At 51.9% G+C, this 26,205-nt stretch overlaps 1 protein-coding gene across 2 annotated transcripts in view; it reads right to left on the bottom strand.

Annotated features, from left to right (window-relative positions):
* BMP1 (bone morphogenetic protein 1) overlaps window positions 1-26,205 on the bottom strand; it is a 47,402-nt gene that overhangs the window by 13,983 nt on the left and 7,214 nt on the right. For both annotated transcript variants that reach the window (XM_009243603.4, XM_002818872.6), the window contains exons 2-15: window positions 24,738-24,851; window positions 22,156-22,326; window positions 21,819-21,936; window positions 21,330-21,508; window positions 20,510-20,615; window positions 18,631-18,755; window positions 17,977-18,092; window positions 6,293-6,395; window positions 4,268-4,384; window positions 3,852-3,997; window positions 3,523-3,718; window positions 2,772-2,897; window positions 1,507-1,667; window positions 929-1,109 (exon numbers count right to left, since the gene is read on the bottom strand). In XM_009243603.4, coding sequence (XP_009241878.1) covers window positions 929-1,109; window positions 1,507-1,667; window positions 2,772-2,897; window positions 3,523-3,718; window positions 3,852-3,997; window positions 4,268-4,384; window positions 6,293-6,395; window positions 17,977-18,092; window positions 18,631-18,755; window positions 20,510-20,615; window positions 21,330-21,508; window positions 21,819-21,936; window positions 22,156-22,326; window positions 24,738-24,851 — 1,959 coding nt within the window. The remainder of the gene's footprint in view (window positions 1-928; window positions 1,110-1,506; window positions 1,668-2,771; window positions 2,898-3,522; window positions 3,719-3,851; window positions 3,998-4,267; window positions 4,385-6,292; window positions 6,396-17,976; window positions 18,093-18,630; window positions 18,756-20,509; window positions 20,616-21,329; window positions 21,509-21,818; window positions 21,937-22,155; window positions 22,327-24,737; window positions 24,852-26,205) is intronic.

Raw genomic sequence — 26,205 nt, 5'->3', positions numbered from 1 at the left:
AGATGGGGCCATCAAAGGCTCAAATGAGGCCAAGGGACTGGAGCCCAGGCCTTAGTGGGGCAGCTGTCAATCAGCATGTGCTAATTGGATCTGAGTTCCCACCCACCGGCTCAGGGGAGCCCCAAGGCTTTGGTATTGAAGGAAGCAGGTGACTCATCTTTCTCCTTTTTAAAAAAATTTTTAGAAACAGGGTCTGGAATGAGTGACGAGATCATCGTTCACTGCAGCCTCAAACTCCTGGGCTCAAGCAATCCTCCTACCTCAGCTTCCTAAGTAGTTGAGACTACAGGCACACACGACTACACCCTGCTAATTTTAAACTTTTTTATAGAGATGGGGTCTCGCTATGTTGTCTAGGTTGGTCTTGAACTCCTGGACTCAAGTGATCCTCCTGCCTCGGCCTTCCTGAGTGCTGGGATTATAGGCATGAGCCACCGCGCCCGGCCACGACTCATCTTTCTGAAGGCCTCAGTGTGAACCTATTTGGCGTGTGCAGGGTCTGATCAGAAGTCCGCCACTGCCAGAGACTCTGCTCCACACAGTCCAAGGCAAACACCTGTCTCTCCTCCATCCACCCACGTTCTTGAACTGCCTGTTCCTAAGACCTGCCCTCTCCCAGGCCTTGGCTTGCACAGCTCCTGACACCTGGAATACCCCCTTCTTCACTTCTGGGTGCTGACTTCTGAATGCTTATGTTCTGCCTATCCTCAGGCCCTAGTCATTACAGTCCTGAGGGCTCAGAAATAATGGGATTTGGATACTGGAAGGGCTGGCTTGATGGGAGAGTGAAGTGGTGGGGAGCAGGGGGCAGACTCTGCCTGCCTGGCACCAGGGAGGGCTGGGGAGTACGGGGGTGCAGGGGCAGGGAGAAAGGGAGCCCTGTTCTCCAAGGAGAGGCGGGGCTAGGAGCTGGGCAGTCCAGGGATACCTGAGAAGAAGTGGGCCTTGAAGCCCTTTTTAGACACGGTGTTGTCGGACTTGAACTCCACGCGCATGTTGTTGTACTGGGAGGTGATGACCTCGGGCTTCTCAGAACCACAGAACTTGCCATGCAGCTTGGAGTCGGCTGTGAGTCCACTGCGCACCTCCACGAAGTCGTACTTGCATACCTGCAGGGAAGCCCAGCTCCAGGCCCGCCTCCTCCAGGAAGCCTCTTTTGACTACTCCTTCCCTCGGGAACCTCTCTGTTCTGCGTATCCTTTAGCCTTGACTTAGCTACGCCCCCTCACTGGATCCTCCTGTGCTCCCCAAGCCAGCCCTAAGCCTTCCCTTGCTCCACACACCTCCCTAACTCAATGTCCTTCCTCCCACTTGCTACATGTCCCCCCGCCCCCTTTGGGCCTCCCTGCTGGGCCTCCTGTGCTTCCTGAGCTGGGAGCAGTCTCTCCTCGGCATTCGCAGAGTGTTTCTGCCGGGCCCCCTCTTGGAGGACAGGAAGCAGGCACTGAGCTGAATGCCCACGCCTCACAGCTTCCTGCCCCACCTCAGCTCCCGGTGGGCACTTACGTCATTGCCCTCTGTCTCGAAGAAGTCAAACTGCAGGGAGATGCGGTACTGGGTGGGGGCCACCAGCTGCCAGATGCAGTTCTTGTTGGGGGGGTACTCCTTGGGCCAGCCCGGGCTGGTGATGGAGCCGTTGAGCTTGGTGAGGAATCCGCCACAGGCAGCTGCGGGGACAAGGAAGGTGGCATCATCTACGGGGAGCCCCTGCCATGGGGAAGGGCTGAGATGTGGGCTGGGATGCAGTAAGGAGAAGATGGGGAGCCTGTGGACTCCCCAAGGCTCAGGGACCTGTGTCTGGTCCCTCTGGGGCAGACGGGAGGAGGCAGGGTGGCCTGGGTGTCTTCAGGGGTGAGCCTGTAGGGAGGAGTGGGGGAGCTAAGGGGTCATAAGTGTGGCCATTTCTATCTTCTCTGCCAATGAACAGGCCAAGGATCCACCAAGAGGGAGTGAGGGGGAATAAGGGGCTCAGGGAAAGCAGTTCAGGGAGGGGCGGTCCTGGGAGGTGTAGGAAAGGGAGCAGCTCAGGGGCACGGCAAGATTGGCCTAGTAAGCTGGAGCCATTCGCTTTGGAGTGCTGTCCCCAGCATCTCGGGATCATGCGTGGAGGGGCGGAAACAGTGCCTGTGCCACAACAGGGGTTTCCCAACCTGTAGATCATAACACCCTGGTGGGTGGTGATATCAGTTAGCAAGTCAAGATGGTCATTTACAAAAAAAACCCCCAAAACACCCCAAGAATGAAAAAACAAAACAAACCCAAAGCCAGAATGCAGCCTACGGGGGGACAGTGTGTTCTCGGAGTTGCAATGTGACATGTGTTTCTTATCCACAAGCTATGAAAAGAGTGTTGGGGTATCCGTCTAGCTTTTCCAAGAAGGGGTCTGTCCAAGGGCATAAGAAATCTTGGCAGAGACTCAAGCCTGTGATCCCAGCACTTTGGGAGGCTGAGGCAGGAGGAGCACTTGAGGCCAGGAGTTTGAGACCAGCCTCGGCAACAAAATAAGACCTCATCTCTACAAAAAAATTTTTAAAATTAGCCGGGCAAGGTGGCGTGCACCTGCAGTCCCAGCTACTTGGGAGGCTGAGGTGGGAGGATTGCTTGAGCCCAGGAATGAGAGGCTGTGGTGAGCTAAGATTGAGCCACTGTACTTCCAGCCTGGGTGACAGAGCAAGAGCCCGTCTAAAAAAAAAAAAAAAAAAAAAAAATTCTGGGCAGGTGGTCTGGTGCCAGGGAAAGAACAGGGTCGGAGGCAGTCTGGGGGCACTCACCCTCACAGCGGCGCTTGTCTGGGGCCAGCTCGTACCCAGGGTCACAGCTGCACTTGTAGCTGCCCAGGGTGTTGAGGCACCGCTGCTCACAGCCCCCGCGGTTGGGCCGAGAGCACTCGTCCACCTCTGTGGTGGGAAGGAAAGGGTGTCACAGACTCCAGGAAGGGGCCTGGTCCTTCTTCCCACCTCTGCTTGGGGGTCAAGTCCAGGGTCCCTCATGCTTCTTATGACTACCCCTCACCCCCACTCAAGGGAAGAAGTTGGCCGTGAGCCTCACTTGTCCACTCAGCCCCAAGACCCACCCAGCTCCCCGATGGCTGGAACCCCACAGAGCCTTCCTTCGGAGACACGGACTGGGCTGGTGTCTCTCATGTGCTGTTCCCTGACTAAGGAACCCTCTTCCATTTCTCCTTCAATCCTCATGTGAAGCTTGTGGCGGAGGGACTGTTACTGTGCCCATTTTACAGATGAGAAACTGAGGTTCAGGGAGAATATCCTGCCCAAGGTCACACAGGTGAAAAAAAAACCTCCAACTGCCTTTTTTCCTCCCTGAATCATACAGCAGGTCCTGCCTCTAATCCACACTGGGGAACCTCTTCTCCCCAGCTAGCCCAGAGCTCCTTAAGGGCACAACCCTGGGGTCTCACTGGCATCCATATGCCTCCTGGAGTCTCCGTGTTGAATGAGTGAGTGAAGAAGGAATGAAGGTTAGGAGGCACCTTGGGGCAGGGGAGAGTAAGAGAGAAGGCACCTTTGAAAAAGTTGACGGCAAAGCCCGCTTTGTTAATGGACCCATCAGAGACGAACTTGAGCCAGAGGCGGCTGGACGTGCTCTTGATGTCATCAGGCTTCTCGTAGCCACAGTAGCGCCCGATGAGGGTGCTGCTCTCACTGTGCCCGTCGCGCACCTCCAGATAGTCGTAGGCACAGCTGTCGTGGCGCTCAATCTAGGGGTTGAGGCTTCATCAGTGGAAGGGGCTCTGGCTGCCAGAGACCCACCCCTGGGAGCCCAAAGACAGGCAGCTGTCCCAGGGAGCGACTGCAGGATTCAAATGTCAGATCACAGGGCCGCTGACCTACCTCAAAGGACTGGAATGTGAGGCCCACGTGGAAGCCCTCAGACACCTGGATCCGCCAGATGCAGACTTTGCTGGGCCGGTAATCGTCTGGGTAGTTGGGCGATTGAATGTGGCCATAGTCCTTTTTCACATCACCCCCGCAGATGGCTGTGGGGACACAGGATGGGGTGGGAAGGGGTGGTGAGTCAGCATGCTCTGCCCCGCTAGGGAGCTCTTTTCTCCACTCCTCCAGTCCCTCCCATGTCCCCCAGCTTTTCACTTCCCCACCAAACCCCCAGTCCCAGGTAATCCCATTATTCTCTCTGCTTCTTCCCTTGGGAACCCACAATCTTGCCCCTCAGATGCCAGGAGGGAGTTGTTCTACGATGCCCAGAGACCTCCTGTCTGACTCCTCCCGCCCGCCGCCTTCCTCAGTACCTTCGTAGACTGCAAAGAAGCCCTTTCCAACCCAATTGCTGCTGCTGCGGAATTCAACCCAGAGGCGGCTGTCAGTGGAGACGATAGGCTCAGGGAGTTTGGACCCACAGAAGCGGCCTGCACAGACAGTGTGGATGGAAGAGTGGTGAACCCTGAGGACACCCCCGATAGAGGCCCCACCTCTTCAGGAGGCTTGGGTGCTTGGGCCCTGATCTGTGGCCACCCTACATCACACATTCCCAAGACTGTACACCCTCCGGTTGGCTTCTGTCTGGTCCAAGGTCCAACTTGGCTTTGGAGAGCCAGAGACCACTTGAGGGATAGGATATGAGTCTATTTCTAGGAGGAAAGGTAGATCTTTATTTTTCATTTTATCTTATTTTATTTTTTTGAGATGGAGTCTCGCTCTGTCACCCAGGCTGGAGTGCAGTGGCGCGATCTCGGCTCACTGCAACCTCTGCCTCCTGGGTTCAAGCAATTCTCCTGCCTCAGCCTCCCAAGTAGCTGGGGCTACAGGCATCTGCCACCACACCCAGCTAATTTTCATATTTTTAGTAGAGATGACGTTTTGCCATGTTGGCCAGGCTGGTCTCGAACTCCTGACCTCAGGTGATCCACCCACCTTGGCCTCCCGGAGTGCTGGGATTTCAGGTGTGAGCCACCGTGCCTGGCCAAGGAAGATCTTTATAATGTCCAGCTATATATGTGTTCTATTTACCTTTCTAAAGAGCACATTACCATCATTATTTACCTTTTCTTATTTGGTCTCTATGCAAAGAAGAGACCAAATAAGAAATAAAATCAGAAATATAATCAGAAATAAACATGGCTTTCTTTACACATTACAAACTGCCCTCACAGACATGTTTTTATTTGGTCAAATGCAAGGGATGCCCCAGGACCCTAAATAAATCACAGAATCTGGGGACTAGGTCACAAAATGTCCACTTTGAAATAAAAATGAGTAAGAATCAACAAAAGTGAATGAGGTCGGCCATCTGTGGAATTCTTTGTAGTCAAGAATCAACTAGGAATGAGTTGTGTGTTCCTAATAAGGCCGGTGTTTCCCAACATTCAGCAAGGGACAGAGGGTGCTGGCCCAGGAATGTAAGTTATGAAAAAGAAACTCCCATCTTGGAAAAACACTAACACGTCTGCGAGAGGAAGTGTTGTAAGGACAGCTGCTTTGAGTGACCAAAAAGAAATATTTAAATATCGGAAACTGGGGGGAAAATAGAGGTTAGCAAGATCCGTCTGGCTGTTTTAGGCATAGGCTGAGGAGAAGAGGTTCTGTTGCCAAAGAGTGGTCCTGAGCTCCTTAACCATCATGTCCAGCTAGGAGGAGATTCACACAGCTCCTCGGGCTTGCTGCAAATACCCTCTAGGATCACCTGCCTCCCTTTGCCCTAATTCTAGGTTCATTAAAGCACCTTCTGTTCTGTTCTTCTGACCCACTTACTCCCACTGACTCACCTCCTACCCCCTACCCTCCTCGGGACAAAGTATCTTATGCAAACAAGGTCGGGCCACGGCGCCCAGTGTGCAGCCCTCAGCAGTGAGTTAGGAGATGGGCTGGCAGGTTATGATGACTCTCTTTTGAGCCAGGCTGCACTGTGGGCACTCAAAAACCAGAAGGGCAGACAGAAAAAAATAGTGGAGCCTCTGAAAGTGCCCAGATGAGGAAGAGAGCCTGGGGCCATGGGGATGCGCAGAACAGCCTGTCTGTCTCTCTGAGAGAGAGAGACTCCTTGTACCCGTAGAGTGACAGCCGACTTCACAGAGAGGCCCAGAAGCCTGCAGTGGGGACTCTGAAGTCCAGATCGAGGACAGGACTTGCCTAAAGTCACGCAGCAAGTGAGTAATGCAGCTATCTGGGACTAATGATACCAGGACTCCTGGCTCCCACACCAGGATGTCATCCCTGACCAGTCAGTGTTGGACCCTGGAGGGGGATGAAGAGTGTGATGAGGGTGGTTCAGAGAGGGAATCAGCATGGAGGGGGCAGGGGGTGGCTGGTGCCGTTACCTCGGAGGGGCGCCTTCCTCCAGAAGCCATCTCGGACCTCCACGTAGTCGTACCAGCACAGGCGGCTGCGGTACAGGTCCAGGGACGTGAAGTTCAGGATGATCTAGGGCAACAGGGAAGAGGGTTAAGCTGTCCCGAACATTGCACCGGCCCTCTGCCGGCCCCATGATGACCACCGCCCGCCTTACGCGAGGCAGGTCCCCCTGGGTGAGAGTTAAGGGGCTCCGAAAAGGAGCTCCTGGCACAGAACCGCCCCTCCTCCACAGTTGTCTGCGTATGGTCAGCTTTCTTCCCAGAAGGCCCAGGAGGAGAAGGAGCCGTCACTTTGGGTAGAACCCCTGGCTCCAGCTCTCTTTATAGTCAATTAGATAACACAACCCACAATACCTTCAAGAGGAACTGGTCTCTACAGTGGTAGGAAGGGCCAAGGGCTGCATGAAGGCACTGGGGGGTCTGAAGTAGGGACAAAGGGTCCCAAGAGGAGAGGCAAGGGGTAAGAAGGGCTGAGTCACCAGTCATCACTTTTTTTTTTTTGAGTCAGGGTCTTGCTTTGTCACCCAGGCTGGAGTGTAATGGTACAATCACAGCTCACTGCAGCTTCCACCTCCCAGGCTCAAGCCATCCTCCGACCTGAGCCTCCCAAAGTGCTGGGATTACAGGAGGGCGTCACTGCGCCCGGCCCCATCATCATTTATTGAGTGCTGATTCTGGGCAGGGGGACACACTAACTGCTGAAATGACAGCAGATCTGAATCCGTCCCTGTCCTCAAGAAGCTCCAGGCTTAGGGAGGGATAAGACATATGCATGAGAAAGCTCAGACCCCAGTCACAACAGCCTGGGTGTGAATCTCCACTCTGCATTTCCTGCTGTGAGTCATCAAGCAAACCACGCAACTTCTGAGCCTCTGCTATGTCCTGAGTGCAATAGGGAGAAGAGTCCCTACCCTGACATCACACTTCTAAGGCACAGGCACTGTCTGTCCTGAGCACCTCATTTCAGGCTCCGAGCTCAGGAAATGCTCGCTCGCTACTGGAGGAATGTTACATCTTGGTAAGTACCAACCCTCCTTAGCAGGTGGGCATTTTAACAGGTAGAGAGTTTAATGGTTTCCCTCCACTTCCGGGGGGAAACCACTTCCTCGGTAGGTCCCAGAGTGGGCCCAAAGCCTGCCGTGTATTCAGAGTTCCAACAAGTAGGGATTCCAGGGATGTGTTCACCGTGACCTGCGAGGCCAGTGCAGCGGACACTCGATGGTTTCAGGGGTCTCCCGCTCTGGGAGAGCTGGGTTCTCCGCTAGAGAAGGGGACAGTCTGCCTCCCTTGTACCTTCTTGGAGAGTTAGAGGCAGAGTGGAGGCCAGGACGAAAAAGATTCCAAGGTGGGCACTGGCAGTTGCTGTCTGTAGCCAGCATCAACGCTAGTCGGGGAGGAGCTCCTGGCTCCTGGTCACTCTGACATGGGCCCTATCAGAATACCTGGTGATTCCAATATCCGCCTAGAGGACCCTTCCCACTTCTTGGCCGCTCAGTTCTGCGACCTCCTCTCTCCACCTCTCTATACCTTCCCGGCCACACACCAACATGTCACACCATGCAGGCCAGCTTCATCGAGAATTGTCTGCCCCTCCATAATCTCAGTTTCAAGGGCCCCACTCTCCATTCAGTTCCCAGCCTTTCCATCAGTTCTCATCACTGCAACCTTCAACCCACTGCACCCAGGGCAATGCCACTGCCGGTCACCCCCATCTACTCTCTCTCCTTACTCAGCTTAGCTCCACAGCCCATCCTTTTTCTTCTATTCTTTTTAAAAATTCATACATGAGTTTAACTATATTTATTTGGGGGGCTTTTATTAATTGTGATATTCTGTGATATAATTGAGTAAGATCATGTTTTTGAAAAGCACACTATAGGCCAAGTGCGGTAGTTCACTCCTGTAATCCCAACACATTGGGAGGCCAAGGCAGGTGGATCACTTAAGGTCAGGCGTTCAAGACCAGCCTGGCCAACATGGTGAAACCTCATCTCTACTAAAAATACAAAAAAAATTAGCCAGGTGTGATGGTGGGCACCTGTAATCCTAGCTACTCAGGAGGCTGAGGCAGGAGAATCGCTTGAACCTGAGAGGCAGAGGTTGCAGTGAGCCTAGATCATGCCACTGCACCCCAGCCTGGGCGACAGAGGAAGACTCTGTCTCAAAAAACATATAAAATAAAATAAAGAAAAGCACACTATATATTACTCTTGGTTTTATTATCATCATCAAAAGTTATTGTTACTATTATAAGTCCTGGCATTTTGAAACTCTGAAGATGCAAGTCCATTCTAGCTCTTGTGAGGGAATAGATGGCGTCTCATTACCAAATGTGGAACAGGCATGGTAGCTCACACCTGTAACTGAGCACTTTGGGAGGCTGAGGCAAGGGGATTGCTTGAGTCCAGTAGTTTGAGACCAGCCTGGGCAACATAGTGAGACCCCCATCTCTAGAAAAATTAAAAAATTAGCCAGCTATGGTGGCATGTGTCTGTAGTTCCAGATACTAGGAAGGCTGAAGTGGCAGGATTACCTGAGCCTAAGAGGCTGAGGCTTCAGTGAGCCAGGATTGCACTGGCTTACTGAATGGAAATTTGGTTTTATTATATGTACATAATATATATTATATAATATATAAGATATATATGTATATGTATATGTGTGTGTGTGTGTGTGTGTGTGTGTGTGTGTATATATATATATGATGGATATATATATCTCCATCAATAGAGACCTGCAGGGGGCAACTGAATAATTAAATTGAGAGAAATCAAGACAATAATATTCTAAGTAGCCATAAAAATGACTGAGTGCTGGCATGGAACGGCGACCACAATTCATTGCTGAGTGCAAGGTATGTTGCAAAGGACCATATACGTGTGCATACAATTCCTTTTTGTCTTGTATATATATATATACATACATACATACATGCTTACATGCACATATATACCTAGAAGGGTCTGGAAGGAGACACCAGAAAGTGTTACCAATGCTTAGTCACCTCTTAGGAGTGGGATCTGGAGGAGGGTCAAAGGGAGAAAATTCACTTGTTATTTTATGCATTTCTAGATTATTCAAGAAGTTTACTGTGTGCATATGTTATTTGTATATCTAACAAACAACAAAAACAAGAGTTGCTGGGTGGAAGAAGGATGCAGAGGGCCGAGTGAGGGCGCTCTGGCTCCTGACTCACACCCTCCACCACTCCTCCACGTGGCCTTCTTGGGCCTGCCAAGCAGTTCTGCTCAGCAGCTGTGCTGAGGACAAGCGCCCGCTTTCCTTCATCCTTAGAAGCAGCCTTGGCTCTGTCTGGGGAGGATGATGTCACAGCTGCTGAGGAAGAAACCACGCCCAGCCAGCAGAACCCCAGAGGGCCCACCAGAGACCTCCAAAGAAGCAGGAGGAACCAGAGGTCACATCGCTCAGGAGGAAGAAACCCGCATTGGCCAAGAGAGGCATCTTACAGAGGCCCAGTGATGGCTATACTGAGACCGGAGGTGTCAAATTAAGAGTTGTACTGGCTTCTGTCGTGTGGAAACAGCTGTGCTCTGGTGGCAGGGGCAATGCCCTTTGCCAGAGAAAACCTGGCCAGCCCCACCGCTTCCGGGCTGGTGACTTGGGCCTGTGGCTCGGCTTCCTTAAGGCTCAGTGTTTTTGTCTGAAATTGAGAAGGGGCCGGGTGCGGTGGCTCATGCCTGTAATCCCAGCACTTCGGGTGACTGAGGCGGAAGGATCGCTTGAGCTCAGGAGTTTGAGACCAGCCTGAGCAACACAGTGAGACCCCAATCTCTACAAAAAAATTTAAAAATTTTCCGGGCATGATGACGCATGCCAGTGGTCCCAGCTACTCAGGAGGTGGAGGTGGGAGGATCACTTGAGCCAGGGAGGTCCAGACTGGAATAAGCCATGATCACACCACTGGGCAACAGAGCAACTCTGTCTCAGAAAAAAAAAAAAAAAAAAAAACCAAAACTGGAAATGATCATAATGGCTCCACTGGGGAGTTGGGAGGATTCAATGAGATGTGGGGTAACGAGTCTAATGGTGCACCCCAAATATAGGAAATACTCCTCATGCTTGCTGCATGCTGGCAGGGGAGAAGTAATAGGACACCTCTCTCCTGGCCACAGTGTGCCAGTTAAACATGTTGCTCCTTGGTGACTCACTGTCTGGCTTCAATCTGACCTTGCTGCATGACCTTTAGGCCCATCAACCAGTTCCTCTGTGCCTCTGTGTCCTCATTTATAAGAGGGTAATGATGATACTATCTGCCTCCCAAGACTTAGGGGAGTTCAATTCATATATGTGTAAAATTTACAAGTGCCCAACACACAGTAAGCACTCAATAAAAGTTAACTTTGCTAGTAGAATGAAGTTTGCTTAAGATTTTTTGGTATTTGGAATGGTTCAGCCTAGAATCCTGGAATTAGAGAGAAATAGCATCTCTGGGGAAAGGGACCAAGCTTTCCTCATTTAAAAAGATTAGGGGCTGGGGGCCGGGCACGGTGGCTCACACCTGTAATCCCAGCACTTTAGGAGGCTGAGGTGGGCGGATCACGAGGGCAGGAGATCGAGACCATCCTGGCTAACACGGTGAAACCCTGTCTCTACTAAAAATATAAAAAAAAAAAAATTAGCCGGGCGTGGTGACGGGCACCTGTAGCCCCAGCTACTGAGGAGGCTGAGGCAGGAGAATGGCTGAACCCGGGAGGCGGAGCTTGCAGGGAGCCAAGATCATGCCACTGCACTCCAGCCTGGGCAACAGAGTGAGACTCCATCTCAAAATAAATAAATAAATTAATTAATTAAAATAAATAAAAGATTAGGGGCTGGCCTGGGCACGGTGGCTCACGCCTGTAATCCCAACACTTTGGGAGGCCCAGGCGGGCAGATCACCTGAGGTCAGGAGTTTGAGACTAGCCTGGCCAACATGGCAAAATCCCATCTTTATTAAAAATATAAAAATTAGCCGGGTGTGGTGGCACGTGCCAGTAGTCCCGGTTACTTGGGAGGCTGAGGCACGAGACTCACTTGAACCCGAGATGCAGAGGTTGCAGTGAGCTGCACTCCAGCCTGGGCAACAGAGTAAGAGTCTGTCTCTAAAAAATAAAATAAAATAAAATAATTAAATAAAATTAAAAGATTAGGAATATAGGAAAGATAGCAGCAGTTAACATTGGTTGGGTTCTCACTATGTGATAGGTACTACTCCAGGGACTTTATGTATATTAATGTTTAATCCTCATACCTTTATGAGGAGGAGATGGTTTTAAGAAGGGAATCATGGTTAGCAGATCAAACTTGATAGTACCCCTCTTGTGGTAGGTACTATTGCCAGGCTGATTTTACAGTTGGGGAAACAGGCCGGGCACGGGGGCTCACGCCTGTAATCCCAGCACTTAGGGAGACTAAGGCAGGATCACCTGAGGTCAGGAGTTCGAGACCAGACTGGCCAACATGGCGAAACCCTGTATCTACTAAAAATACAAAAATTAGCCAGGCATGGTGGCACGTGCCTATAGTCCCAGCTACTTGGGGGGCTGAGGCAGAAGAATTGCTTGAACCCAGAGGGAGAGGTTGCAGTAGGCCGAGATCACGCCACTGCACTCCAGCCTGGGCACAGAGTGAGACTCCATCTCAAAAAATATATATATAGATAGATGGGGAAACAAAGGCACAGAGAGGTTAAGCAACTTCCCCAAGACCACACAGCCAGGACATGGCACAGCTGTGAGTCAAACTCAGGCACTCTGGCTCTTAAAGTTACACCCTCCACCAATCTTCCACATGGCCTCCCTGGGCCTGCCAAGCAATTCTGCTCAGCAGCTGTGCTAAGGACAAGTGTCCATTTTCCCTTCATCCTCAGAGCCCCACACCCTTCAAGAAGCAGGAACTTAGGGTAGGATCCAGCACAGGCTTTGCAGAGAAGGGAGGGATCCCTTTGGCCTGGCTGGGGATGTGGAAGTCGGGGAAGGCATTAAGAATTTGGGTTGGGCCGGGCGTGGTGGCTCACGCCTGTAATCCCAGCACTTTGGGAGGCCCAGGCTGGCGGATCACCTGAGGTCAGGAGTCTGAGACCAGCCTGGCCAACATGGTGTCACCCTGTCTCTACTAAAAATACAAAAATTAGCTGGGCGTGGTGGCAGGCGCCTGTAATCCCAGCTACTCGGGAGGCTGAGGCAGGAGAATCGCTTGAACCCGGGAGGCGGAGGTTACATTGAGCCAAGATCGTGTCATTGCATTTCCAGCCTGGGGGACAAGAGCAAGACTTCGTCTCAAAAAAAAAAGAAAGATGGTGAAACCCTGTCTCTGCTAAAAAATACAAAAATTAGCCAGGGGCGATGGCAGGTGCCTGTGATCCCAGCTACTTGGGAGGCTGAGGCAGAAGAATTGCTTGAACCCAGGGGGCAGAGGTCGAGGTGAGCTGAGATCGTGCCACTGCACTCCAGCTTGGGCGACAGAGTGAGACTCAGTCTCAAAAAAAAAAAAAAGAATTTGGGTTGGACCTTGAAGAACAGGTAGCATATCAGGAGGCAGGGATGGGAATGAGGGCGTATATTGCCAGCTCCAAAAGTTCTTATCTTCTTGGCTCCTCTGCAAATGTTTGATCCGCTGACCACGATTCCCTCTTTTTTTTTTTTTTTTTTTTTTTCCTTTTTTGAGACTGAGTCTTACTCTGTTGGCCAGGCTGGAATGCAGTGGCACGATCTTGGCTCACTGCAACCTCCACCTCCTGGGTTTGAGCGAGTGATTCTCCTGCCTCAGCCTCCCGAGTAGCTGGGACTACAGGCCTGCACCACTAAGCCCAGCTAATTTTTGTATTTTTAGTAGAAACAGGGTTTCACCATGTTGGCCAGGCTGGTCTCAAACCCCTGACCTCAAGTGATCCACCCGCCTCGACCTCCCAAAGTGCTGGGATTACAGGCGTGAGTCACCGCACCCGGCCGATTCCCTTCTTAAAATCCTCTCCTCCTCATAAAGGTTCTCCTTCGTTGCTGGGGAACCACTGTCAGTCCTCTCTGCGCCAGCTGCTAATTACATGAGTGTAGACTTGGGGGATCTGAAAAGAAGGCTTTTCAGGTGGCTCTTTTACTTTGACATACCCATGACAGGCAGAATCAATTGTATACGGCAAGATTTACCTATCATTCACATTTCTGGCAATAAGCTGAGAATTGGGAGGCAAATGAAAAACAACTTCTCCACAGCCAAAATAGATGGCAAAGTCCATTCACTAAAGCAGGCGGCATTATTTCAGGTTTACCTTTGAAAGGCCATAGACTTTGGAGTCAGAAAGTCCTAGAACCGAATGCCAATTTCACCACTACTACCTGTGTAAACTTGGGTAGATTTACTCAAGCGCTTGAAGCCTCCATTCTATTGGCTGTACACTAGGGATAATAGTACCTAGGTCGTAAAACTGTTATGGGGAATAGCGAGGTCCGGCATGTAAGGTGCCTAATGCTTTCCGTGGTACATGATCTTAAACAATAGAGAGGCTGTTAGTATTCTACTACACCAGGCTCTGCAGGCCCTTTCAATGTTCACGTCCCCAGGGTGTCACTTGGCTTCCCTTACAACTCTCCAATTTCATTCAGGACTGTGGCTAGTTTTTACTTCGTGTACTTCTACAACCATGCGTTGATTAATCTGGAATTTTTATAGTTAGCCCTTTTCTCTTTCTGCAGCTCCAGGCAAGCTTCTGAAAAAAGGACAGAAGTCCTCTGGGAATTGCAGTGGGAGCAGCCCCAAGGCAGAGAGAGATGCTTTTGGGACAAGGCCATGTGTGTCCACTAGAGAGACTAGTGCTAGCCCAGGCCAGCCAGGAAGAACAAGGAAGGAAGCTGATCCTAGCCCAATGCCATACCCCTGCCGATTGCAAAAACTCCCCGACAGGAAGGTAAGTAGCGTGCCACCTGACTCCGCTGCTCAGGGCCAGGGACCGTCTTGTGCGTCTGTACATCCCTGGTAGCTGGCCCAGTGCTGGGCACATAGTAGGCACACAGGTTTTCTGAAGAGCACTAAAGTAATTGTCGAAATGCAGCAGGGCTTTAGAACACACATAGTATTGCAATCACCGACTCTTTGTCGTAATCCAATTTTGTGTAATTTTGGAGAAGTTACTAAATTTTTCCGAGCCTGGTTTCTCATATCCAAAACAGGGATAACGTTAGCATCTGGCCCATAATGTTGCTGTACGATAATGTTGGACACAACACACATAAAGAATTTAACATGGCCGGGTGCAGTGGCTCACGTCTGTAATCCCAGCACTTTGGGTAGCCGAGGCAGGTGAATCACCTGAGGTTGGGAGTTCGAGACCAGCCTGACCAACATGGAGAAAACTGTCTCTACTAAAAATACAAAAGTAGCCAGGTGTGGTGGCACATGCCTGTAATCCCAGCTACTCAGGAGGCTGAGGAGGTTGCGGTGAGCTGAGATCGTGCCATTGCACTCCAGCCTGGGCAACAAGAATGAAACATGTCTCAATAATAATAATAATAATAATAATAATAATAATAATAATAATAATTTAACACATACCTGCTCAATCATATGTTCAATCATTGTTAGTTATTGCTATTATTATCGGTTGGTGACATTTCCCAAGGCTGGAGTAATGGGAACACTCTAGAGGGAAACAAAGGAAGCCAGGGCACAGCTGGTAGAAAACAGCAAAAAAGGAATGCAATTTTTTGTTGTTGTTTTGAGACAAGATCTTGCTCTGCCCCCCTGGCATGAGTGTAGTGGCGTAATCACAGCTCACTGCAACCTTGAACTCCCAGGCTCAAGCAATCCTCCCACCTCAGCCTCCCGAGTAGCTGGAACTACCAGCACCCACCAGATACCCAGCTAATTTTTAACATTTTTTGTACAGATGGAGTTCCGCTATGTTAGCCAGGCTTGTCTCAAACTCCTGGCCTCAAGTGATCCTCCTGCCTCAGCTTCCCAAAGTGTTGGGATTACAGGCATGGGCCATATACTGGCCAGAACTGCCATTTTTCAAGTGAGATTCAGAACAAGGAAGAATGGGTTCACTTTTAAGGGAAGATGGTAGAATATCAACCAAGAGAGAAGCCAGAATTACTCAACTCTCAATAAAAATCTGTCCTACATAAGAATCATTTTCAAATTACAACAAATGAAAATAAGCATTGTTTGAAAAGGAAATAGAAGCTCAATAACATAGAAGGAGGAGAGCCCGTGGGCACCTCTCTACGTTGGTTTTTGTCTCCAAGCTCATCAATGACATCAGAGGAGACAGTCAAATAATTTGCAGATGTGATCAGCATATGTAATCTGCAGGACTCAGAGTAAAAGCTTTCCCAATCTTCAAAGGGGTGTGTGTGATGGGAGGAGAGTAAGGAGTGGATTCTGGGAATTGCAAACCACTGGGCCAAACGTCAATCCCCAGTGAAACAGATGGTCTGTGACCATTTAGAAAAGAAATACTTGATTACTAGGAGCCAGTTTGGGTTCACTGGAAACAAGGCAGGTCAAACACATTTGTCTTCCTTTTAAAAGCGGTTTTATCAACTGGTGGAATAGTAGATTTAATTGGGTAAGGCACTACATCTTACGGATTCAGCATTTATGAAACACTTCCTGGGCCAACGATAGAAAGATGACCAAGGTATGGTCTCAGAAGGAGCGTACATCCCGGTCAACTGGTGGTCACCTGTGGCTGGATAGTAATAACCTTAAGTGGCATCATAACTGGTGTAATAACTCTGCTCAAAGCCTAGATTAATGTATTAACATCAATTTGGAGGGAAATTTTGGTTCTTCTTTGGTTTGTGTGCTGTTCTATGTTTTGATCAAAGGCCAGGATGAAGACCTAGAAGACATGCTTATCAAAGGAGCTCATGGCAGAGGTAAAAGGAGGGCTACCTGATGGATGGTGAAATTCTGATTCAAAATGATCTTGAGATGTCGAAATGAACAATGCAATCAATAATAGAATTGAATCCAGCTCAACGCTGCACTATGACATTAAGAACCATGCCCCAATCAAGGAAAATAAAGTCTTGTAGCTCATTCTTGGGAGCAATAAAAGTATGGACACAGAAGGTCTGGGGTTGGTGTAGAGGTCCAGAGTCTGTGTGAAAAGACTGTGAATGGATCTAAGAAGGGATGGGAGTAGTCTCCCCACGTTAGGAGGGCTGACATGGAAAAAAGGGAGTGAGCTATCCTGCACTGCCCTTGAGGAAAGTACTGGAGCAATTGGGGGGCTTAAGGGAGAAGAAGAGACGTTGTAACATTAAGAGCTGGCTACAGGCCAGATGCGGTGGCTCACACTTGTAATCTGAGCACTTTGGAAGCCTGAGCCGGGAGGATCACTTGAGCTCAGGAGTTTGAGACCAGCCTGTGCAACATGGCGAAACCCTGTCTCAACCAAAAATAGAAAAAAAATTGGCTGGGCATGGTGGTGCACATCTGCAGTCCCAACTACTCCAGAAGCTGAGGTGGGAGTATCGCTTGAGCCTGGGAGGCAGAGGTTGCAGTGAGCTGAGATCGCGGCACTGCACTCCAGCTTGGGTGACAGAGTGAGATTCTGTCTCAAGAAAAAAAAAAAAAAAAGAGCTGGCTAGAGAACAGAATGAATTATTCTGAAAAGTAGTGAGCCTCTCATCACCTTAGGTATTCAAACAGGGCTAATCAACCATGCAGTGGGAAACCTGACCGGACAGGCTTGGGGGCCCTCCCCACACTCGGTGTCCACCCTGCTTGCCACCAATTAGTAATGAGCAGGGAAGGCTTCCTGAAGGAGGTCACATCCGAGCTAGACTGTGAAGATGGAGACAGCTCTGACCCGATCCCATAGTATGCCCGAAGCCAGCCCCACATGGCAGCAAGTATGAGAACTGGGTACTTCCCCACAAGGTAAGACAGAAGGTGGAGCTGAGCTTTCTCTATGGATCAGAACTGATATAGCAGGTGACAGGTAGAGGGAGGAGGAATAGAGTGCCAGTGGAGAGCCAGACACAGAAAACCAGGCCCACAGAGCAGACTGGAGGGTCTTGGCCTGAGCAAGGGGAAGGATGGGTGAGAAGGAGAGACCCACCAGGCAGCATCCTGCTGGAGGCACCTGCATCATTCCTTAATTGTTCCCAGGACTAGAGCCTGTCAGAATTGGGAAGAGCCCTTCAGGAGCCCCTGGCCCAAGCCCTGATGAGATGGATGAGAGCTGAGCGTCAGGCTGAGCAGTTCATCCAAGGGAACCCAGACCTGAGAAGGGCTCTAATCCCACCTCAGTCCTTGTTAGCTGTGTGACCTTGGGCAAGTTACTTAACCACCCTGTGCCTCAGTTTCCTTATCTGTAAAATAAAGGTGGAGGTAGCCATAAAAACTAAAAGAGGTGATGTAGGAAAAGCACCCAAGAAGAACTAGATAATCAAAATAGACTTACATAGTAAGTGCTATGTGCAAATTAACACTAATTTACAATTATTGGGAGATGCCAGGGAAGGCGGTGAATGCCAGGAGCCCCTTCCCACAGCCGTGCTCCATCAGCACTGTGGACTCAATGCATTTACAGTAGCCAGGTAGGTTGCTGGCACCCATATTGACCCCCACTGTGGGAGAAGTCACTGAGGTATGGGGACCTGCAGGTGAGGGGGAGGCTCAGAGGCCGAGCCCACACGTACCTTCTCCCCGGGTGTGACAGAGATGCGCCACACGCAGTGCATGTGAGCAGAGTAGCCATTGGGGTATTCGGGGGAGGAGAAGTTGCCTGTGCTGTCTTGCAGGGTCTCTCCACAGGCTGTGAGGAAAGGAAATGACAGGGCAAGGCTGCAGGCGCCAAATCCCCCCACCTTCTGGCTCACCCACCCCTAAGCCTTGGCATCCTCTGGGGGAGGGGGAATGCCTGAGGAGTGGGAGGGTGTCTGCAACGGTCCTGCCCCTGTAAGATCCACCCCATCTGCCTCACATATAGCACACGCCATCCTACCTCCCAGCCCTGTGCTTCCCTGTTTGTGAAGGCAATATGGGTTCCAGAGCTAAGGTCAAGCTCCCTCGGTGGGGCTCCGTGCCACCTCCCTCTCCTAGGATTGCTGTTCTCCCCACTTCTGCCCCTACAGACCCTCAGAAGGTGGCGGCTCAGCTTCTGACCACCCACCTGAGCCTACCCCCAGTGGCATCCTTCACTTGGACACTGCCCCTCCTATGGGGTTCCCTCCCCCGCCACACCATTCTCTAAGACTTGCAGCCTAAGCCTTCTTGGTGGCACCAGGCACCTGGCCTCTGCCTCCCTCAGGCCCTGCCCTCCACGCCTTCACCCATCCCTTCTCTGCCCTGACCTGGGCACTTGTAAAGCTTGCGGGCTTGGGCAATGTCCCCCTTGCTGAGCCGTGTCCTTTGGCCAATGGGAGGTTTCACCCCGTTCACCTCATACTTGGGGACAATGGTATCCAGGAAGATGCCCCTGAAGAAGAGGGAGAAAAGTAAGGGTGAGCGTCTCATGGACAGTGGGCAGGGGGTGGGTGGCATGCCCATCTGTACCCACAAGTCACGACCCTGCTGGAGCTCAGACATTCCTCAGCCGGGTCAGGGCCGGGTGGAGACGTCTCACCCTGTCATTATGCTGCCCACTGACCAGCAGCCACCCTGCTCCGTGGCAGCCACACCACAGGAGTCGGGGGAGCCCCAGGAACACTTTGGGAGGTCAGGGATGCAGGTCCAGGGTGCCCTTGGACTCACTGGTGCTCCCAGCTCAGGCTGGCCACAACTCCCAGCCCCAGGAAAGCTACAGGCCCCTAGCAGGTCATCTCTCTCCAGCCCCACTGGGCCCCTGCTTCTGCAGCCCTTCATGCTGCTCCAGCCCTAACTAAACTTCTCCCAGGACTCCCCAGGTCAGCTCCTCACCCTGCTGGCACAGGCTGCATCTGAAAGCACCCGGAACAAGGCCAAAGGCAGATTCCACTGCAGCCAGACCAAGCCCCGGGGACAGCCCCACCAGCTCCCAATCTATCAGTGTCTCCTGTCCTGGCCGTTCCTCCCTGCTGAATCCTGGGTGTTTGCACTGGGAGGAGCAGAGTGAAGGGGAGGCAGGCAGCCCTCCACCTCCCCAGGGCCCCTGACTCACACCCAGCTGGGTGGATCGCAGCAGGGGGTGGGGTGGGATGTGGTGGGAAATGTAAGGCCGGGTCTGTGGGTGTGGGGGGCAGAATGACCTCACTACCCTTCCTCGGTCTCTGTTCCTGCAGGTCTGCAGGCAGGAAGAGCGGATCGGGTAGAAGCACTGAGAAGAGGGGGCAGGGCCACTGTCTGGGACACAGACAGAGGATGAGCAAAGCACCAGGCCTGGGAATGGCCAGACCAGGAAGGAGTTTGAGGAGGAGGGAGGTGCCATTTCCCACACTCTGCTAAGGAGAATCTTGGGGGAGGGGAGGCTGGGCCACCACCTTCGAGGGCTCTGGTTGTGGCTTCTGGGGACCTGGGCCTCAGATAAGGAGGATGTGCTTCGGAGCTGGGCATGGGGGCTAGTCCAGGGCAGGGGCCAGGCTTCGTGCAAACTGGCCAATTACAAAAAAAGCAGACTAATTAAAAAGGAATGGCCGGGCATGGTGGCTCACGCCTGTAATCTCAGCATTTTGGGAGGCCGAGGTGGGAGGATCGCTTGAGCCCAGGAGTTCGAGACCAGCCTAGGCAATATAGTGAGACCCCATCGCTAAAAAAAAAGGCATGGTGGCGTGTGCCTGTCATCCTAGCTACTCAGGAGGCTGAGACGGGACGATTGCTTGAGCCTAAGAGTTTGAGGCTGCAGTGAGCCATGACTGTGCCACTGCACTCCAGCCTAGGTGACAGAGCAAGATCCTGTCTTAAACAAAAACAAAAACAAAAACAAACAAATGGCCCACAAATAAAAGCTCAGCACCCTTTGGGCTGATAGTGTGGGGCTACCCCACACTGCTTGGCTTGCAGAGTGGCTGGGTTCAGCCTCTTCCGCCAGGTGCCCTGGGTGCACACGGTGGTAAGGCCCTGCCACAGACCCACCCGTGGAAGAGGACAGGAGGGCAGGCAGCATCCACGGACCCTCTGCTTGGAGGCCACAGCCCCCCAGAGGGCCACTCTTTTCCTGGGTCACTGCCCCAGAAGTGGGTGGCAGGAGGAGAATAGCCTACAGAGGGCAGGGTGGGGCTGCCCGAGCAGAGGCCCAGCCCCGACCCCGTCTCCCACCTGGAGAATGTGTTCCGAGCATAATGCATGATGCTGTCGAAGTCATAGGTCTCCCCCAGGGACTCCACCTCCTGAGGCTCCATCTTCAGGAAGTTATACTCCTGCCCTGCCAAGATCAGGAAAAGGGTGTGGGGGGAGAGGAGGGGGTGGGTCTGCCTGGGATGCAACGCTCACTTTCCAGGGCAGGGAATGGAGTCCTTCCTGTATCTGAGAGAGCCCCCCTACCTGAGGGTCCGGGGAGCAGCCAAGGGGAGCCTGGGGAGTGGGGAGGGTCTCAGGAAGAGTCCTGTCCAGCAGAGGGCCTGGTGAATGGAGGACTCAAGGGAACATGGGAAGGAAGCACCCATTTCAAGAGCCACAGCTGAGAAGGAAGCAGTGAAGAGTGGAGAACGCCTGGGAGAGAGGGAGGAGGTGGGAAGGGAGGGACAGAGACATCGAGAAAATGAAAGAAAAGCCCTCAGAGGGCAGATCAGGCAGAGGGCAGATAGTGGGCAAAGGTGGGGAGAAAGGCCTGAGCAGTCCCCAGGACGGCCCACTACGCCCATGCCCCACCCTAGAGGCTGCCCGGGCTACCTCTGTCCAAGACCAGGACCTGGCCCAGCCTCCCAGAGGAGCTCCACAATGGATGCGGGTCCTTGATCTGCCACGGAGGAGGAAATGCCTCAAGGGCAGGGGCTGGCTCAAGCCAGGCTGTGGGCAGCGCTGCGGGCCCAGGCGATGACGGCTGGCAGGAGCGGCTGCCACTGCCCCCAGGGGCCCTGGAGGTGGGGGCTGGGGCAGGAGCCGCCCACCAAGGCCGCACCGAGGGGCAGTTACCTACCTGGCTGGATGTTCTCACGAACGATGGAAACGTGGCGGTCCCGGTCTGGCCGAGTGTGTTCGTGCCAGAAGCCGACGACGTGGCCCAGCTCGTGGACCACAATGCCGAACTTGTCACAGTTCTTGCCGATGGAGATGGCCTGGGGGCCCCCGCCGCGGCGACCCACGTAGGAGCAGCACCTGGAGGGCGGGGCCAGCTCAGGGGGGCGGTCCCGAGCTGGGGGAGTGCATCCACTCAGGGGCGGGGCCAGGCTGCCGGGGGCGGGGCGGCAGGGGAGCGAAGGGGAGGGGTGGGCCCTGAGTACCGAGTGCCCAGGCTGTGTGCTGGAGGTCACAGCCACACAAGGGGCAGTTCCTGGGTAGATGCCCCATAGCAGGAGGGGACAAAGGGACCCAGGGCTGTGCCCAGCTGGGGGCAGTGGCAGGGCCCAGGGCAGAACCTGGGTTGGGGCAATGGCGGAAGGTGCAGTGCCTAGGGCTTCCTGCTCACCCGCAAGGTCGATAGGTGAACACAATATAGCTGTCCTCGTCGGTGCGCTCCAGGAAGGTGACACAGGTGTGCTTCTCCCAGTGCCTCATGGCCTGCCGGAAGACTGCCCTCTGGCTACCTGCCAGGAGGAAGGAAGCCAGGTTGCCACGGTGTCCAGGCAGTCCCACCCCCTACCCACCACTGAAGAGTCACAGCCATTCTGAGAGCAGACTGCCCGGAAAGGAATGCGTGGGCACTCGGGCTGCAGGTGGCATCCACGCCTCCGTGCCTGGCAGGGCTGCCCCAAGGCCAGGCCCGGAAGCTGGCTGCACCCTGGGACCCACAATAGCACGCTCACCAGTGAAGTTTCCCCCAATGACAAAGGGGATGACCCCATCGGGCCACACACGCTCTGGTCGGGACGTCGCCGCCCGCCGGCTACGGGATCTGCCTCTCCATCTCCCACAGGCTCCCCTCTGAGGCTGCCCGTTGGTGCTCTGGCAGCTGGGGGTAGAAGTGTTTCCTGGAACTGAGAGAGGAAGGCATGGTGACTAGTGAATGGAGAGAAAGAGGAGGAAAACAAAAGCATAGTCAAACCTCATTTTTCATGGATTCTGTGCTTGCAAATTTGTCTACTGGCTACAATTTATTCGTAGTCCCCAAAATCAATACTCTCAGGGCTTTCACGGTCATTTGTGGACATTTGCAGAGCAGTGAAAAATTTCAGTCACAAAACATGCATGTTCCCAGCTGAGGTGGAATAAGGCAACGCTCCGCCTTCTGCTTTCGGCTCCCATGGTGTAAACAAGTGTCCTTTATGAGGTCTAGTCAAAATGCTCTGTTTTTTGTGGTTCTGTGCACTTTGTTGAGGGTTTCGCTGTTTAAAACAGCCCCTAAGCATAATGCTGAAGTGCTCTCTGGTGTTCCCAAGGGCAAGAAGGCTGTGATGTGCCTTACAGAGAACATAGGTGTGCTAGGTAAGCTTCTTTGAGGCTTAGAGTGCTGTTGGTCATGAGTTCAATGTTAATGAATCAGCTCCATATTAAGTAAGGTGTCTTTAAAAAGAAACACTCATAAAACAAGGTGATGCCTGATCAGTTGACAAAAATGTTGTGACCAGAGGCTTGAAGGAACCTGACCCTGTATTTTCCCTAGGAGCAATGGGTCAGTATTTACTCATGTTTTCAGTGACTGTACAGAGTAACTATAAAGTTATTCTATAACTTCCATAAATAGTGAGAATTTACAATAATTATAAAAGAGAACAAAGGTATACTCATTTTCTAGGAATTGTGGGGATCTGAGATTAGGAAAATATCCCTTCTCATTGAATAAACTTTGACATTTGGGGAGCATTCAGAACTCTATGCCTTCTTTTGATTTCCCAAATTCATGTTTGCATTTGACATAGGAGCTCTAAGGCACGTGGACAAGTGTCATATTGTATTTGGCAGATGAGGAAACTAAGGCCAAAGCTTTGCCCAAAGTCACCTGGTGGGTTAGCAGGGGACCCCTCCATGCAGCTTTCCCTTGTGACATACCTACTAGTCCCCACTAAGGTCACATGAGCCTTACTTGTTAGCAGGTCACCAGGTCACCCTCCAATGCCACCTACCCTCTGGGTACTTTATTCCATAAGGTGCCCACATCAGGATCTTCCCTCAAGCTGGACAGGACAACTTCAGGCACACCACAGTGTTCTCAGAGCAGGCCCTCAATAAGAATCCCTGCCCTCTGGTACGCTGGCTCACGCCTGTAATCCCAGCACTTTGGGAGGCCAGGGAGGACAGATCACTTGAGGCCAGGATTTCGAGACCAGCCTGGCCAACAGCATGAAATCCCGTGTCTACTAAAAATATAAAAAATTGGCCAGGCGTGGTGTTGCATGCCTGTGGTCCCGGCTACTTGGGAGGCTGAGGCACGAGAATTGCTTGAACTCAGGAGGTAGAGGTTGCAGTGAGCTGAAACGGTGCCACTGCATTCTAGCCTAGATAACAGACTGAGACCCTGTCTCAAAAAAAAAAAAAAGACAGAAAAAAAGAAAAAAGAATCCCTGCCCCTGCCCTTTGGGAAGGGGAGGACTATTTGTGTGCTCTCAGGACCATGTCTCAATATCTGCACTGGCGGTGAGGAGCTTTCACCCTTCTACAGAGCAGTAAGGGACTGGAAAGAACAGACACAGCCCAGGCCCTCATCCCTCCCATTCCTGTATCCATGCACAAGTACCACATGGGTTTTTAGGAGTTTGGACCACAATCAAGGATAAGAATAAAGCATCCCTGACCTTAAAGAGCTAGGGAGACATAGGAGCAAATCCTTTCAATATGGTGTGATAAATGACAGGGTAACAGCATGAGCACAGAGGAGGGAGAAAACAGGGAAAACGGAGGGACAGTCATGTTTGGGGGGCAATTGGGAAACAAGAATAGGAGAAGCTCCTGAAATGGGCCTCAGAGGATGCACAGAAACTTGCAAAGTGGGAACAGGAGAGCCCAGGAGGGATTGCAGTGTTGGGCAGAGTCTCAGATCTGGAGTGAGAAAGCTTGAGTTCCAGTCCCAGCTCTGCCACTCACTAGTTGTGTGATCCTGGGCAGGTCACTTTACCTCTGTGAATCTTAGTTTCTGTACCTGTAAAACAGGAGTTGTCCTGACACCACCTTTAAAGGTGGTTGGGGACAGTCAGGCTAGACAATACTTTTGAAAGTGGTTTTTAAACTGTAAGCAGAAAGAATGTCAGTTCTTAATTGCTGGGGATATCTATATTTACTACTCCTCTGGGGAAGGGATGAAGATATCCCGAGGGAAGATAGGCCCATGTGCTGGGGTCAAGCTCATGGCCTCTGTCCTGGGAGGGCCTGGCTGGGAACAGGGAGATTCCTTGTTTCCCTAAGCCTGGAACCCATTTCTAGGACACAGAGGGCCCATTGGCAGCCGGCTTACCTGCAGCTTTGATGGAGGACTTACGAGCTGTGTGCTGTCTGAGATCCGCAGCCTGCTGTACCTGGAAGGCCCTCAGGTCCTCTTCGTCCAGGGCAATGTCCCCAAGAAAGGCAGCTAAAGAGAAAAGAAGAAGCCAGGGCTGAGTTAATCCTCCTACCCAGCCCTGGGTGTGCCATGCTCCTAGTCCCACCCCTGTGGGCACCAGCCCCCAACCTCCACAGCGATTGTGATCCTCAAATGCCATCTGAACAAGAAGGAGAAGGGCAGGTAGGGATCAGCTTATCGAATTGCTTGGGAAGCTCATGCTTACTTTTCAGTTAAAATCCCAGTAAAGCTGATGCTCAGCCCCTACCAGGCTGTTAGCTCATTCTTTGGGGATTGTGGGGCAGATAGGGTCTCACCACTGTGCCCAGCTAATTTTTTAAAATTAGCAGGGTCTTGCTATGTTGCCCAGGCTGGTCTCAAAATCTTGGCTTCAAGTGATCCTCCAGCCTCCACAGCCTCTCCAGTGGCTGGGAATACAGGTGTGAGCCACAGAGCCATCATTCTTCAGCAAATACTTAGTTAACATACTACTGTGCTCCAGACAATACCCTAGTCATTAGCAAGACAGAAGAGGCCCCTGCTTCAGTGGAGCTAACCTTCCATAATATGCAAGTAAATAAATACTGACCTACGGTCTTCCAGATAGCAATGGGAGCTATGAAGAAAATAAAACAGGGTGTGCTGAGCATGTGGTATTCACTCAGCAAATGCTGTTTCAATTTAACCAAGGGGGGCGTCTATGAAATAAAATAAGCCAGGTGCAGTGGCTAACACCTGTAATCCCAACACTTTGGGAGGTCGAGGTGGGCAGATCACTTAAGCTCAGGAGTTCAAGATCAGCCTGGGTAACATGATGAAACCCCGTCTCTATAAAAATACAAAAATTAGCCAGGCATGGTGATGCGTGCCTGTAGTTCCAGCTACTCACTCAGGAGGCTGAGGCAGGTGGATCAATTGAGCCCAGGAGGTCAAGGCTGCAGTGAGCTGAGATGATGCCACCGCAATCCAGCCTGGGCAACAGACTGAGACCCTGTCTCAAAAAAAAAAAAAGGGAAATAAAATTGTACCAATTTTCATTAGAACAGATAAGCATCTTTGGGAAATGAAGATACCTTCTGGGAGCTTCCCAGCTGGGAGGAAAAAGTTTAACAGTTCTCAAGTAATTCCTATTCCAAGTCTTAGGCTGCCCAAGCATAAAGGCCAGAGGGGAAGACAGCCTCCCTAAAGGGCCATTCCAATTCCAGTATCTGGAGCCGAGGAGGGATGTTTCCAGAGACCCGGCTGAACTGTCTGTCTTCCTTTTGAGAAGTCTGGAGAAAAGGAAGCAGAGGCCATAGAACTGGCCGCTTTGTAAGGCGCTCAGATGGGAGCTGCATGCTGAGCTGGGCTGGGCTGCGGGAGGTGGGAGGCTGGGCTAGAGGTG

The sequence above is a fragment of the Pongo abelii genome, chromosome 7 (assembly GCF_028885655.2).
Source record: "Pongo abelii isolate AG06213 chromosome 7, NHGRI_mPonAbe1-v2.0_pri, whole genome shotgun sequence".
NCBI classification, from domain to species: Eukaryota; Metazoa; Chordata; class Mammalia; order Primates; family Hominidae; genus Pongo; species Pongo abelii.
Note: the sequence above shows the minus strand (reverse complement) of the source record. Positions and strands in the feature narration are given on the sequence as shown.